At 38.5% G+C, this 16986-nt stretch overlaps 1 protein-coding gene across 1 annotated transcript in view; it reads left to right on the top strand.

The window, feature by feature from the left end:
• ARL8B (ADP ribosylation factor like GTPase 8B) overlaps positions 1–14035 on the top strand; it is a 46426-nt gene extending 32391 nt beyond the window's left edge. Inside the window, 6 exon segments of the mRNA NM_001046071.2 lie at positions 2591–2671; positions 4009–4082; positions 4714–4807; positions 8286–8353; positions 8662–8732; positions 13804–14035. Of these exon segments, the coding sequence (NP_001039536.1) occupies positions 2591–2671; positions 4009–4082; positions 4714–4807; positions 8286–8353; positions 8662–8732; positions 13804–13853 (438 nt within the window). The 3' untranslated portion in view covers positions 13854–14035.
• The last annotated feature ends 2951 nt before the right edge of the window (positions 14036–16986 follow it).

The raw sequence follows: 16986 nt of genomic DNA, 5'->3' as shown, positions 1-16986 counted from the left end.
TTGCCACATTGGGTCTTTCATGAAATATGCATTTAAGGTTCCTCCATGTTCTTCGTGACTTAGTTGCTCATTTCTTTTTAGTACTGAATAATACTATATTGTCTGGATGTACCAGTCTTATCTGTTCACTTACTGAAGGGCATCTTGGTTGTTTTAGGTTTTAGCAATTATAAACAATGATGCTGTAATCATTTAATGTGTGGATTTTTTTGTGGACTTAGTATTCACGCCCTTTTGGTAAATACCAAGGAGTGTGATTGTTGGGTTGTATGGTATGAATACGTTTGGTTTTGTAAAATACTGTCAGCTGCCTGCCAAAGTAGCTGCACCATTCTGCAAACCTATCAGCAGTGACTGAGAGTTCCTCTTGCTCCACATCCTCATCTGCATTTGATGTTATAAAAAAATACCAGATTTGGGCCACTCTAAATGGTTTGCAGTGGTATCTCATTGTTCTGAATTGCATTTTCATGGTGACATATGATGTGGTGCGTCTTTTCCTGTGCTTCTTTGCCATCTGTGTATCTCCTTTGGTGAGATCTTAGGCTTATGTTTTAGTTGGATTGTTTTCATATTGTTGAGTTTTAACAGTTCCATTGTATATTTCCAGTAATAGTCTTTTATCAGGTGTCTTTTGCAAATATTTTTCTCCTACTCTGTGGCTTGTTTTGAGTCTCTTTGACATTGTCTTTTTCAGAGCAGAAGTGTTAATGAAGTTATTAGCTTATTTCCTTTATAGAGCATGCCTTTGATGTTACCTTTGCTCATGTTTTAATCAGGTTATATGTTTTGTTCTTTTGTCATGGCTAGTTTTGATATATGTACATTTGATATCACAACTAAATCTTCACATATAAATCATATATGTGAAAGTTCTGAAAATTATACTGTTTGACAGGTGAAAATAAAATAGTGATTATGGTTATATTAACATTTTTTCTAAAATTAGCCCAAATGCCACTGAACAGTAGGGGAAAAGAAAAAGAGGTAGAACATTTTGGGGGATATGTAGAACAAATTAGCTTGTGAAATTGGAATTCATTGTGCTCAGTACTTGTAGACATTTTGAAATGAATGTGTGGCTAATAGTTGGCCGATGTTAGGGACTTTAAAATAGTCCCATTTTGTTAAAGAGCCCCGTGTTGATAGAGTTCATATTCCCAAGTCGCAAAATACATAATATTAATATATAAAATCAGTATTAATGTGACTCATTAGGTGTACTTCACTAGAGGATATAAAGAATGTTTGAGTGGACAGACATATGTGCTTGGGTGGAGAGACTTGGTTCAATATCAAGAGTTGATAAAAGGCAGGCAGTATTGTAACAGAAATAATTACTTTCTAAAGTTTATTTCAAATGTGAGCAATGAACCACATTTCTAAACATTCCAAATTCTTGATCTTCTATTTAGAATAATACATAGATAAGCTACAGTAATTTGTGTAATCCTAATTTATTTCCAATTGGAAAAAAACAGACTAATGGAAAAGAATTGAGGACTCAGATATAGAACTTCCGCTATATGAAATTTGCCATTTCACGTCAGTCTAGTCAGGAAAGTGTGGATTTATAGATCCATTTGTAAAATGGACCTTTGTTACACTGTGTAATCATAAACATTTAAAAATATAAATAGTATTAGAAGATACTTAATTTTGGTCTCTGACAGGAAGGTCATAAACCAAAAAGAGAATGGAATTGAATAGAATAGAATCCTACATAAAAGGAGGATCATCTTTATGAAAAAACATTTTGTAAGCATTATTAAAAAGCTGACTCAGAAGAGCAACAGTGAATTTTAACAGTATTGTCAATATAATTTCAGTGCTACAAATAGAAAACTCTAACCATTTGCTTCTGATTTACTTCTGCCTTGTATACAAAAAAGTATGTATAGGTGGAGGAAATTTACATAACAGATTTCTTAAGTAGTTGTACAGTATTTTTCTTAAACTTAAAAATATGTAAAATTTGCATTAGTTTCGAAAATATCTTTAAAAGGAGAATGTCTATGAATGAAAAAAATGCATCTCTTCAAAATCTATGGCTATCAGGAATATTTTCTTAAGGTTACCATCACTAAAAAATTAGTTACTTGCTTAGAGCCGAAGAATTGATGCTTTTGATCTGTGGTGTTGGAAAAGACTCTTGAGAGTCCCTTGGACTGCAAGGAGATCCAACCAGTCCATTCTAAAGGAGATCAGCCCTGGGTGTTCTTTGGAAGGAATGATGCTAAAGCTGAAACTCCAGTACTTTGGCCACCTTGTGTGAAGAGTTGACTCATTGGAAAAGACTCTGATGCTGGGAGGGATTGGGGGCAGGAGGAAGAGGGGACTACAGAGGATGGGATGGCTGGATGGCATCACCGACTCGATGGACGTGGGTTTGAGTGAACTCCAGGAGATGGTGGTGGACAGGGAGGCCTGGTGTGCTGCGATTCATGGGGTTGCAAGGAGTCGGACAGGACTGAGCGACTGAACTGAACTGAATATGGGTACAGAAGTAAAGTTGATGTGAAAGGTTGTACAGTGTTGCAGTTTTAATAAGTAACAATTAGTCTAACTTCAAATGTTTTCTTTCATTCAGTCAGGTCAGTTCAGTGAAGATATGATACCTACAGTGGGCTTCAACATGAGAAAAGTAACTAAAGGTAACGTCACAATAAAGGTACGTCAGCTGCTTGCATACTTGATGTAAATTGTTAGCACATACAAATTAGGAGTTTTTCTGTTTGTTTCTTTTGGTTTTTACATGAGTATTGGCAGTTCTTAATTGGGCATGTTCCAAAAGAGTATAAATTAATTTTTTCCTTCTTTCTCTAATAGATACAAATGTTTAAGTGTTGAAATGTTAAGTCTCATAAAAAAACTTTGCATATGGGTTGGCAAAAGTAATATTTGGGATTTAGATGTTCCTAGGAAATAAAAATCCCATCTTCAGAGTGTTTGGAATGTAATATTGCATATATTTCATGAATAATTTATGTTGAAAGAGAGTAACTGTTTATAATATTGGTAACTTAGTATTGTATTTATGGTAGCAAATACAGTAACCTAGTTTTCCTTTCTTTACTACTAATCCCTAAAATTAAAACTATAAAACAGTAAAAAATTAATTAGTTTAACATAATTTTGTTTCTAGAATAAGTTTGATAGGTTTGCATTGTGGACTGTTGGACCAGTTTTTAATTTATTTTTATTATTTTTGACTCCTTTGTTCATGTGGGGAGTTTTGCTTCTACAGCCTGAACCCTTATGGCCGTTTTATCCAGTTCTTGTGGCTCACAGAAGCTGTTTACTAAATTCTTTCTGTAGCTTATCTAATGAAGCTTCTAATGTCTCATGTGTATGTCATTATGCATGCGTCCAGTGTTTGTAGCTAAACTGGAAGCCTTTTGAAGATAAACATCATGACTTAAGACCTTTACATAGCCCTACAGAGTAGCCATAATGGTGAAATGACTGTAGTCGGTGGCTTTCATATGGATAAAATAATTTTATATAAGAAAAGCACCTAGGTAGGAATATTTTCTATGTTATATACGGAATAATTGAAAATGATTACATTCTAATATATATACCCCATCAGACAATTAAACTCTAATAGATTCTGAATGAAGTGTTTTTTTTTCTCTTGGACTTCAAATGTGGATGGTGCATGATCATGCAGATTCTAAGAGTACTATTTTTTAAAGAATAGGTTTTCGGTATTGGAAATCTATTGGTTAACAGGCAAAGAAAGTATTGCCCCAATATGAAATCTTTGCCACGCAGCACGTATTAGATCTAACGTAAACATATTAAATACGGACTTCAAGTTCAGAAATGGCCCCAAGAACTTCCACGTCAAGAGCTTGTTTGAGCTCAGTTTTTTCCAAAGCAGTTTGGCTCTCACATTGTGGAGCTGAGCATATCTGCTTCATTTTTTCTCTTCTATCTGCAGCTTTTTTCTTCACTGTGTTATTTGAAATATTGTTATTAAGATTTGTCTATCTTGATTTGAAGATTTGGGACATAGGAGGACAACCCCGCTTCCGGAGCATGTGGGAACGGTACTGCAGAGGAGTCAATGCTATTGTGTAAGCTGCCTCCCTTCCACCCTGACCCCCTGGTCCCCCATCCCCCCTTATAGTCAGTTTAGGTTTCAAGGGAATAAGTCATTTTTCATACTTTTAAAGGCTTAATTTTAATTTCTGGCAGTAAAATCTTTTTTAGGTATTTTCTTAGTATAATTTCCCATTAACATCAGACTTTAAAAAGTAATCATCAAATGAGACTTTTTTTTTTCTCTATGTTGCTAAGAGCTAATGGATATACATACATGTTTTACTGTCATGTCTTAGCCCCCTAAAGAACAGTCTGTTTCTCTGCTTATTTTATTGATGTGTAGTTGCTTAACAGTATTAGTTTCAGGTGTACAGCATAGTGATTCAGTATTTTTGCAAGTTATATTCCATTATGGGTTATTGAAAGATAATAGGTATAATTTCCTGTGCTATATAATATATCCTTGAAGCTTATCTAATTCTGTATATAGTAGTTTGTATCTTTAGGACAGTCTTAAGTATTTTGGGGTGATAGCCTTTTAAAATCTAGGACTTAATTTTGATCAACAGTTTCAGTAGTATAAATTAAGAAAATTAAAAATTTGTTCATTGTGATCATTAAAGAATATGGTGGAGGCATTTTGAGATCACTTTTTTTTTTAAGTTACATGATAGATGCTGCAGATCGTGAAAAGATAGAAGCCTCTCGAAATGAACTACATAATCTTCTAGATAAACCACAGTTACAAGGAATTCCAGTAAGTATGGTTAATTTCACATTATATGATTATAATATTTGTAGTTATATTATTAAAAGTTTAATTATGCATTTTTGTTAATTATGTTTGAAATCAGTAGAGTATCTTATTTGTTTTAAAGTCTGGAAAGCTTATATTTACTGAGTATCCATCATATGCTGGGCAGTGTGCTATTTAGTCATTTCTTAACAAGCTGTTCAGTGAACTGTATGTAGTAGAAGCAGTGGTTAGTCCTGGGGAAGTAGTAGTGAACAGAAGTAGATAGAAACATGCTTCCTGCCATCATGGAGCTTATGGTTTAATAGGAAACTAGGTAGATGATATGAAAATAGCTTGAATAATGCAGCTCTGATAAGTGCTATGAAGGAGAGATTCAAGGGGCTTATGGAGTTGTAAGTTACAGGGCAGATTTGATACAGTTTGAGAGAAGAAGGAAAGATTCCCCAAGAAGTGCTACTTGAGCTGAGGTGTGAGGGATGTGTAGGCATGTGAGGGATGTGACAGTTGGAGGAAAAGAGAGTTGCAGGCAGAGGCTCTTAGGCAGGAGGAAGTGGGGTTTGCGAGGAGGCTGGTGTCTCTAGAGCGCTGAGCAGAGTGGGCGGGAAGAGCATTGTGAGCCTGTGACAGCAAGGGTACTTCAGGAGGCTGTGCTGGGTGGGACTGGGTGTTTGAAATGCTCAGACTTACCTAAATCATTCTTACTTCAGTTTAAAAAATGGATTGCACGGGGACTATTCCCACATGGTGCTATGGTAAAGAACTCACCTGCCAGTGCAGAAGACGTAGGAGACACGCGGGTTCGATCCCTGGGTTGAGAAGATCCCCTGGAGAAGGGCATGGCTACCCTTTCCAGTATTCGTGCCTGGAGAATCCCTTGGACAGAGGAGCTTGGCGGGCTACAGTCCATGGAGTGGCAAAGAGTCAGACACAACTGAAGCAGCTTAGCATAAGGAGGACAGTTTTAGGAAGCTATTGAAACAGTTTTCAAGTTCAAGACAGTTTTGAACTTGTCTTGGCAAAATAGAGTACCATGGATTGGGGTGGTCATAGACAAGGTTGTGAGAAGGAAATAAATGTGGAGGCTGTTTAGGAAGACAGTCCACCAGACTTAGCAGGGAAGATAAACAGGATAATTCCTAGTTCCTGGCTAATATGGTTAGATGGGAGGTGGTGCCATTTGTTGAGTGAAAAAATGCTGGAAAAGGCCTAGGCTTTACCCTCATGACAAGGTCATGAGTGTCAGATCTCTGAAGTGTGTTATCTCAGTTAATCTTCACAGTGTACTGAGGTTGATGGTGTGATCCCTCCTGGTAACAGTTGTTACTTGCTCAGGATCACATGGCGACTAGTGTATTGCACAGCCAGGTTTGAATCTGTTTATTTCTGACTTCAAGGCCTGTCCTTTTCCTTCTGTATTAACTAGTTCTGCATGTTGTTGTTCAGTTGCCTAGCCATGTCCGACTCTTTGTGACCCCATGAACTGCAGCATGCCAGGCCTCTCTGTCCCTCACCATCTCCTGAAGTTTGCTCAAATTCATGTTCTTTGCATTGGTGATGCCATCCAGCCATCTCATCCTCTGACACCCTCTTTTCCCTCTGCCCTCAATCTTTCCCAGCATCAGGGACTTTTCCAGTGAGTCAGCTGTTCGCATCAGATGACCAAAATATTGCACACCATAAGTAAAAAAAAATCTTGTTCCCCATGAGAGTTCTTAGTAGCAAACAGTAGAAAGCTGTTTAAGTAGAGAGGAATTCATTGAAACAATATTGGGTAGTTTACAGAGTCTTGAGAAGGCTTCCCATAACCGTGTTGAGAAAACACACTGGAACAAGGGAAGGCTGAGCAGCTGCTAGGACCACATCCAGATTGACATCATACAGTAAGTCTGGTGACCCCACGCAGTTGGTGAACACCAGACACAATCACTCCAGTTGGAAGAGCATTTAGTTGATGCCCCTTCTGTAGCAGAATGGGTTCAATATTCCTGCTTTCTTGTAAAACTGGCTCTGCATTCAGAGTTTTGGTTGATCGTAGATTATATGTCCATTCTCTAGCAGAAAAGAAGGCTGGAAAAGAAAGTATCTATAGAAGCAATAGCTTTATTGGGAGGCAGAGTCATAAGGTGGAAGATTTCTTTGTTTTTTTTTTTGAAAGACTTTCTTAAATGTAGGAAGAGGACTAAGATGCCAGGCAATCCCCAAACTGAGAACTGATCACAAATGACCGGGATGTATTTTTTTTTCAACTCACATAGATCCAGGTTGAGAACCTGAGGTGACTTAGTAAGACTAGTGAAAGTGTTAGTCACTCAGTCGTGTCTGACTCTGTGACCCCATGGACTGTAGTCGTGAGGCTCCTCTGTCCACAGGATTCTGTAGGCCAGAATACTGGAGTGGGTTGCCATTCCCTTCTCCAGTGGATCTTCCCAACACAGGGATCAAAACCTGGTACTTGCATTGCAGATGGATTCTTTACCTTCTGAGCCACCAGAGTTTGGAAAGGGGTAAGAATGGGAGAAGGGAGGACAGGCTGCCCAAGGGTGCTGAGATTTGGCTTTTGGCTCTCTGACCCCTACGATTTCAGCATTCTTTCAAGAGCTCTTGGTGCTCCTTGCACTCTGTGCATCTTTTCTTGGCTCTTTCTTCTTTGTGAGAAAAAGAGTCTAGGGCCTGTGGGTAGAATCAGTCACAGTATCTGGAGTTGAGGGTGGGGGTGGGACTTGTATTAAGTGAAAGAACATAGGTTTGACACGTGTTTGACGAGGCGACAAGGTAGCCATGGTGTGCACTCTCCTAGGCTTGGTCAAAGATACAAGTTCTTGGAGAACATTGACTCAGAGTAAGGATGTTATCAAATACATTATGTGTACTCACAGTTTTTGCTTTTTGTAAGGCAGAAAGGAGATACCTGGGAAAGACAGATGGTTTTGGAATGCCCCTCTCCACTTTCCTCTTTTTGCAAAGCACATCTAGTAATCACATGACACATTTGTTCTCAGAGTTGATGGCTACTGTATTTATCCTGGTTCCCAAACTTACCTATTGTCTTAATATTTATACATGATATTTTATAGGATGGATATAGAATTTTAAAGTCTTATTTACATGTTTACTGTTAGATTAATGCCTAACAGGTAATAGTGGTTGAAAATCATGCCTCTACCCTTGGCAGTTAAGATCATATTCACATTTTGGTGAAGATTTGTTAAGAAATAACAGAATGCATACCATAGACTTAGAATATCTTAAATAGAAGTTGGTAGCCACGTATTGAATTAGACATCTGCGTGGCATTAATAGAAGTTAGAGTAAATGCTTATTTGAATTACGAAGTGAATGAGATAGGCCAGTGGTCATGTAAATATGCTTTTAATACTGTGGCATGCAGTAACCTCCTAATTTTACTGTGGACACATGTGAATATGCTTCTGTGACATTTTCTTACATAAAATTTACTCAGTGACTTTTCTTTTTAAAGGTGCTAGTACTTGGAAACAAGAGAGATCTTCCTAATGCCTTGGATGAGAAACAGCTCATTGAAAAAATGTATGTCTTAAGAATGAATGATGGGTTTTTTTTGTTTTTTTGTTTTTTAATTGGTTCTATTTTGCCCACAAAATGTACTATTTTTTTGTTTTGTTTAGCTTTGCTCCATTATTTAGTAATGATCATAGCCCTGTTTTGGGGTAGATAAACTTGACTTACTAGAGAAGTAAACCCGTAAAATTTTATTAGTAATAACATAATTTCTTCAGTATAATAATTTAAAAGAACAAGTAATATTGAGCATAGAGAGACAAGATGACAATTGTTTTAAAAGCCCAGACTTACTTTCCTAATTCTGCTTCTTACAGGAATCTGTCTGCTATTCAGGATAGAGAAATTTGCTGCTATTCAATTTCTTGCAAAGAAAAGGATAATATAGGTAAGAAATGACGGATATTTGTGGAGAAGTTGATATCAGTAGAAGGGATGTCTCTTTCTTTTTACTGTTTATTACCTTTATTTCTGTTTACTTGATTTCTCCTATAAAGTACTATTGCTTTTGCCTCAGGAAAAAGAGTAGACATTATACCTTTTAGCAACAAATACAGTATCCTAACTCTCCTCTGTGCTATTTAAAAAGTAAATGCAATAAAGACATGAGATTAATTATGTGCTATCAGCTTATTGCATTTTTGCAGAGCTAGTGTCTTAACTGTGCTTCATAACAGAATGACGTTCTTGAAATAAGACTTAACAGAAGTTGGTTTATAGACACTGTAAGGATTTTACATTTACCAAACCAGTATATTACTGCAGTATGTTAGCACTCGCAACTATAAGCCAAAAATAACCCTTTACCTACTTAATATTCTGTATTAATTTCCTAGGACTGCAAAGTACTACAAACCGGGTGGCTTAGAAACAGCAGAAATTCGTTCTCTAAGGTTGAGGAGGGTAGAAGTTTGGTATCAGTGTCAGCAGGGCTGTGCTCTCTATGATGGCTCTAGGGGAGGATCTTTCCCTGCCTTTTCCTGCCGTGGGGCTGCCAGCAGTCTTTGACCCTCCTTGATTGTAGCTTTGTATCTCCACCCTCTTCCTCTGGCTTCAACATGGCTTTCTCCTCTGTGTGTATGTCTGAGGGTCTGTTTTCTCTTCTTACAAGGATGGATGTTACTGCACTAGGGGCCAACCCTAATCCAGAATTACCTCATCCTGTGTCTGCAAAGACCGAATTTCCAAATAAATTCTGAGGTTCTGGGTGGATGTGAATTTTTAGTGGTCACCATTCAATCCAGTACAGTATCCGTAAAGAATAAATATGTCTGACTCAACTTCAGTCTCTTAATTTGGTGAGGTATTATTTAATTAAAGTGTATTGGCATGGAGAAGATCAGAAAGTTAAAAAAAGAAAAGAAAGAGAAGTGTTTGACAAGATGAAAGGCTTTTCTGTATTAGCTGCTCAAGTGAAAAGACCCGTAACAGTGCAATAAAAAATACTCCCTAGTAAAAGATAACTTTGTCACAAAAGCTTCTCAAGCCATCTTGTCTGGCATGACAGACTCCACTGAAGTCTGAAAGGAGAGTTTGATGCCTGTGCCTTGAAGCAGATGGGTAGGAACCTAGGGATTTTCATGGCTCCTCACTTCTCCCAGTTGGTGGTCACTGGTGAAAAGTTTTCTCTCAGTGGGTCACTATAGAAAAAGAGGCTCTCCATCAGGGCTGCATTGTGACTAGAAATAGCGTGGGCTTTGGAGTAAGGCAGCCTCAGTGTGGAACACCTGGTCCTAAGTTCCTTTCTCATTGGCCTTGGACAGAGCACTTAAACTCCCAGATTTCTGCATTGTACTCATCTGTAAAATGGGGATGGTGGCAGCAACTTCGAAACTCTCTTGCAGGAGTGAGTAAAAAAATGAATTGCAGTGTTTAACTTGTGGGGGACATCACAGGAGTATATTCGTTTTCTCTTGCTGCTGTCAGTCAGAAGCCTGTCACTGACCTTACTGAGCTAAAGTCTAGGACTAAAGTTACAGGCGAGCTCCTTCTGGAGACTGTAGAGGGAAGAATCCATTTCTTGGCCCTTTTCCTCTTCTAGAGAGTGCCTGCTGTCTTGGCTCATGGCTCCATCCCCATCTTCAAATTCTCTCTCGCTCACCATTCTTCCATAATCATTTCATCAATTAAAAAAGTATATCAGAATAAAATGTAATAAATCAATAATGCCAAAACAGTGTGTTTAAAAGGTTTTTTGACACTTTTTCTTTAGCCTTTATTCAATATGTATTGTTTCTCCCTGTACTTAACTTTTTTTCCCAGTCATTTCCAGTCTGTATCTCAGCTCCTGCCCTATTCCCCTCAGACCTGCTCTAATTCGCTTATAGTAATGATGGTTTTTGTCACTGATTCTGGGCTTCCTTTAAAGACCACCCAGAGCAGTCTGAGCCCACTACATTGCTGATGGACACAACCTCTCCTCTGTTAATTACATAGAATAAGTGACTTGTTATTTTGGGATCATCTGGCTCATTTGAGAACAGACTGTTCCAGCAATTAGGGTTACTTCAAGTTTATTTAAAATGTTTTTCCTATATTGAGGGGAACTCTTGTTAAGTTTTAAGCTGTGCCCCCAAGAGAGCATTTACTTACACAGCAGAGGTTTTCATGGAGGGATTATTTTTCTCCCAGAGACATTTGGCATTTTTTCCCTCTGGAAACTCTTTCAGTTGTCTTAGGAGGAGAATGATGCTGGCATCTAGTGGGTGGAGACCATAGTGGCCTTAAACATCCTCTCACCTCCAGAGCTGAGAAATGTTCGGCCTAAAATGTCAGTAGTGGCAAGATTGAGAAACCCCGTTCTATACTAACCAGGATTTTTAGTACGTTGTGCTATTCTGTAAATCCATTACTCCCTTAAAACCCTTATTTTCTGCTGTGACAAACTAGTCAGATACTTTGCTCATTTATGAAGGAAATGCAGGAGAACTGATGAGACCTTCTTAATGCTTTTTAAGCCTAATCTTCACAGTTTACTTCAGAGCTCCATGGTCACCAGGTTTGTGATCGTAGAACTCCTGGTTCACTTCATGTTATTATCAAGCTCAAGGAAACTGATCCACTGTTAACTAGATTCAAAATTAGTTTGTAAAGCCTGTTTATTTGGAACGAGAAGTGCAACAGCCAAGTCAGGCTTCTTGAGTGAAAAATCTCAGAATACTCTCCTTAATTTCAGCTTTTGTAATATATTTTAGTACCAAATTTATGAATTTTCTAAATTGCTCCCTAAAGTATTCATTGCACATGGGTTGGGTTGTGTGTTATACTTGCAGCTTTCTAATGGGGAGCATGAGGTCCCTTAGTTTCATTAGTAATATGTGCTCAACCTATGCATCAAGTGAAGTCGCTCGCTTGACTCTTTTCGACCCCGTGGACTGTAACCTACTAGGCTCCTCCCTCCATGGGATTATCCAGGCAAGAAGAATACTGGAGTGGGTTGCCATTTCCTTCTCCAGGGGATCTTCCAGACCCAGGGATCGAACCCGGGTTTCCCGAATTGCGGGCAGACTCTTTAACCTCTGAGCCATCAGGGAAGCCCTACGCATAGGGTAGATTATTTCAGGGAAGATGGTCTTTTTGAAGATGGTTGATACTTGTGGCCTTATCATAGAGGTAACTACTCCTTCATCTGAATATCTTACTTTTTGCCTTTTAGTCTGGTCTTAAGGATTCATCTGTCTTTAGAGTGTGACTTAAGTCCAGTGTCCATAGGTTGGTTGGTTGGTTTTTACCATGTGTTTCTTAAATACTTAAACCTTGTCATTTCACTTTCACATTTCCCTTTGCCTCCTTTCAGTTCTAGTGATTGTGGCTTTGCTTATATCACACACTGCTGTCCTCCTTTTGAAGTGCAAATGACCTGCTTCAACATTGTTTCCCCAACTCTGAACAGGTTGTGTCTGTTCACATCTCAGCTCTAGGCTCTTCTTTATATACAGTGTTTGGCTTACAGTTTCTGTAATGAATGTTAGCTGGAAAATTGGGAGATTGAATATTTTCCAGGCTTGGAGAAGAGAGTGCTGCTTCTAGTAGATGCTTGGGTATCCTTTATGCGGGTAACACATTTTAAAGAACTCAAGGGATAGTAATTCAGTGTTTTGATTTAGCTGCCTTCTGTCAAAAGTGCTTTTCCTGCCTATTCTCAGCCACTGTAGCTTCAGTTGCCACCTCCACAGTGGTATCTCCATTTCTTCCTCAGATCTGTACAGCTGAAACTACCTGCTGAACGTCTTCATGTGTTAACCTTCTGTACCTCAAACCTCATGTGCTCACTGCCAAATTCTTTGTCTTTTTCTTTCCCAAATCTGTTCTTCCTTTAGCCACTGGGTTAGTCAGCAGCTGCATGATAAACACACTTATTCAGGCAAAAAGATTATTTCTCACCCACTGCATTTGGTCAGTCCTGTTAGTTCTGTATTTTAAATATGCTTCCCATTTTATTCCTCTGTTCTTACAACACCCGATGTGCTTCAGGCCTTTGTCCCTTTGCTGTTCGTGTTGTGAATGATCAGTCTCTATACCGGCAGCCCTCCCAGGTGCCCTCCTCCGTTGCCATTGTTGAACTTGCTACAGTGAACTTACAGTTTACAATAAACAGTATAGCTTTCCTGCTTAAAATTCTCCAATGACTTCCTATTGACTTGAGAATAAAATCCCAACTTCCGAGCCTCTTAGAATGGCGCATAAGGGTATCTGGCTCTCTCTAGGCCTGTGGTGCTCAACTGAAGACAGCTGTGCTCCACAGGGGCTGTTTGGAGATCCCTGGAGACATGACTTGTTTTCACAGCTGAGGGTGGGGGTGGTAATAATGGCATCCTATGGTCGGGGTTATAGATGTTGCAAAATATTCTACTATACACAGGAAAGACTCTCCCCTCCACCTTCCTAGCAAAGAATATTCAGCCCCCAACGTCAGGGTGAGCTTGAGAACCTCTGCTCTAGCCTTAGCAGTGAGCGGCATCCCTTCCCCGCCCCTGCGCTTCAACCACCTATCACTTGTCATCCATCCAGAGCTCAACATTTTGTTTATTCTTTTGCGCTTTCTTATGCCTGGAATTCTGTGAGGGCCATCCTCCAAACCCAAATGATACTTGGAAAGTAGAGAGGGGTTCTCCCATCTCTTTGGATTCCTGGAACTTCACATACAATACCTGATCTTACAGGCAATCATTAAACTTTTGAATGAATAAAGAAAGGCACATGCTGTTCTGTACACAATTTAACTTTTAAACTGGAGACTGTTCAGTTCTTTGTGTTTCCAGATTAACCTCTCAAAGGTCAGGTAATGAAGAAGAGTAGTACAGATACAGATATCTATGTATTATAGTAGTAGAGAGGCAGAAAAGAAGAGGGCGGGCCTGACATGCTTTGAAATAGCCGCATTTTAAATATTATCTCTGATATCTCGTTTCTTCACTTTGATGTCTTAACATCTTCACTTTTTTTCCCTCCATCTTTAGATATCACACTTCAGTGGCTTATTCAACATTCAAAATCTAGAAGAAGCTGAAGCATCTCCTGAAGTCTTCCAGTCCTTCCTGGCTCTAATCCTAGAATTATTGTCCGTTCCTCTGAAGTACTTCCCAGAATACGGTCCTTCCTAATCCCAAGAAATTGCCTTTTTCAGAGTTTATTTCTCATGTGCACTGCTGAAGATGTGTATCCCTAATCCATCATAAAGAATCAGCTAGAGTTGTCATGATAAAGTCAACACACACAAAAAGACTTCCTATACATACTTGTCTTTAACAGTGTGTAGAGCTTTTTTTTTTTAAACAAAACAAAACACACTTTTGACCATCTTAAATCAAGAAAAATTGCATACTTCTGTTCTGGTCTTTCTGGGCCAGGTTTTTCTATTGGTTTTCGGTAAATGTCTATCTATGATATTTCATTATAGAGTCCAGTAGCTTAATACTGATACTGACTTGATACAGCATGACGTTTCTAGTGCCACACACAGTATTTAGCAAACCTTTAGCCTGACTCCTGTGGGATAGAAACATGATGTTTATATATCTCACAAATGCATGTGAAATGTATAATTACACCTTAGGAATTTAAAAAAATGGTCTGCAAAGAGTGAGCAGAGGCACCAGATGAATGTTGTTATTGGTTCTTTACACTGGGAAGATCTTAGGCAATGAATTTTAAACACATTCTCTCTGTGAGAATTCTTCATCTCCAGAAGGCAGTTGGGGGTACGGGAGGAACTGAGGCATGCTGTTTTGTATCTGTCCAGATCATTACTTCTATATTTTTTCTCCTTTTTTTTTTTCCTGGTTCAACACACTTTTTTAAGGGGTTGGGAATTGAAGATTTTCTCAAAAGCTTTCATGAATTTAGAGCATTCCAGCCAATATAATAAAACGTGTTAAGAATGTCAGACTGTTCACACACCTGTTTGTTCTTTCTCTGTCCAGTTATTAAACCAGTGTTGCTGCATGACACTCTAATTCTTGACTTTTTATATCCAGTCGTAAAGTTGACTTTCAGCACAATAGATACTTAGAGACAAATAAAAAGTCTTATTTTTCTCTCTTACCAATACAAGCTTTGGCACTGTTTTGTCTGGTGCCATTGGACATCCTGATTATTGTGACAACTCTAGACCTGCCTGCTTTCTCTGATGTAATCATGCCCAGTGTCCGCAGGTTGTTGAATAATCACACAGAGAGTGGAGGAACCAATGCTGTCTATTGTTTGCTTCTATGCTACGGAGATGTGTACAGACTTCCATGAACATGTTTTGTAGCTTAGTTATCTTCATACACATAAAGGGACATATGAAAACTGGATCACTTGTAAATCGTTACTTACATAGCCCACTGTAGTAGCTAAAAGTCTGTGGTACACCTGCTTATGTGTTGCCTCACACTGTGTGTGATTTTGTTTCCTTTGTTAAGCAGCACTCATGTAGACAGTGCATTTCCAAACGTGTTGAGCACTCAAAAGTGCAGTCAACCGTAAGTTCTTTTAATGATACCAGTTTTAATTTATAGACTGCCATGGCCTTAAAAATATTCTGTACAAAATACTGCACCGTGTTGCACAGACACTACTTGCTTTCCTCCACTCACATTTTTATGAGTAGAACCTCAGCTTTTAAAATTCTGTTCTTACTCTGATGCATGTTGCATACTTCCCTGATGGGATGGATGGTTCTGTAAACAAAGGGATATGTAAACTTGCTACTATGTATCAACACCATTAATGGTCACTGTGAACCATTACAAAGAATGTGGCAACTTGCTTGTGCCTGAAAGGAGGAACCAGAACTAGAATGTGTGACTTTGCGGGGACCGCATAGGTTCGTTTAATTGACCTACAGCTAAACCGTAATGTGTTTGTGTGTCTCTTCATTGCTTCCAGCGTTTCAAGACATCCAGACACTACTACCAACATTTTCCTGTGCACTAACTTCTGCATGTGAAACTTAACAGTTACTGAACTTTGTAAATACGTGAATTTTTTTAATTTAGGTGGATGCATTTTTTTTGTCTGTTTACTGCTCTTCTCAGCTTTATTCAATAAACTTGCATTTTGAGGGTTGTATTGACAGTTTGAACTTAAAATATGCATCATGGTGGAAGGTGCTGACACATTGGAAAGGGGTTGGAAAGATACCATGAACACAGTCTGTAGAACATGTGCTAGAAAGAAATCAACTCAGCTGTCAAAGAAGTGGGTCTGTGGGCCAGTTGAAATAAGCACTTAAATATTCACAGGACTGACATTGCGACTTGTGGGGTGGAGGCAATGATATTGCTTGTAATGGGCTTCCCTGATGGCTCAGAGGTACAGAATCCACTTCCAATGCGGAGACTTAGGTTTGATCCCTAAGTCGAGAAGATCTTGTGAACTGTCATAATACACCAAATTTAGGACTTTTTGAAAATAAGTGGCAAGAGCTAGTTAAGCATTTTGTAATCCAGTTTTTAAAATCATAACAAAACTATTAATAAACTGAAATTGCAAGACATGTCTCCTTACTGACTTCAGTTCCAGAATGAAAAGATTTAAAAGTATCAAACGTGGTTTTCCCAGAGGGGCACACTTCTAAAGTAAAACATTTGATCTGTTTTGTTTCATATGTTATCTTTCACACTGTGAAAGTGAACATTTATTCCATCAAAGCTATTGGGGAAATGATCTTATGTATTTTTTCAGAGAAGTTCAACTTGGCTTTTCTTCCATATCCACACTGTCACTCTGTACAACCATACAGTGTTGGTCAGTGACATGTGTGTTTTTACATTTCTAGGATAGAAGTAACTGGGCATCAGGTTTAAGTTTTTTATTGAATTGGTGGAACCATACAGTCAAGCTACCAATTTGGTCCTCAGCAGCTTCCTACTAAAGTAGTATTTTGAAGGAGGCGTGTTTTAGGAGCAGGGTGGGGAGAGGATATAAATTTAGCTTACTTTACCCTCAGTTCTAAGTCTATGTTTACTTTCAAAAGTTGAGACTTCTAAAATTAGTCCCTTTGATTCTGTCAAGTAAATTGCATGAATTGGACTGCGTCTGCTTTTGGTGTTTATTGTTTTTGACTAAGGAACTAATTGCCTTGTGTACTCTTTTCCTGTAGGATCCAGTTACACTGAAATGTTGATTTGATATTATAATTTAACCTTTCCAGGGAC

The sequence above is a fragment of the Bos taurus genome, chromosome 22, assembly GCF_002263795.3.
Source record: "Bos taurus isolate L1 Dominette 01449 registration number 42190680 breed Hereford chromosome 22, ARS-UCD2.0, whole genome shotgun sequence".
Taxonomy (NCBI): Eukaryota; Metazoa; Chordata; class Mammalia; order Artiodactyla; family Bovidae; genus Bos; species Bos taurus.
Note: the sequence above shows the minus strand (reverse complement) of the source record. Positions and strands in the feature narration are given on the sequence as shown.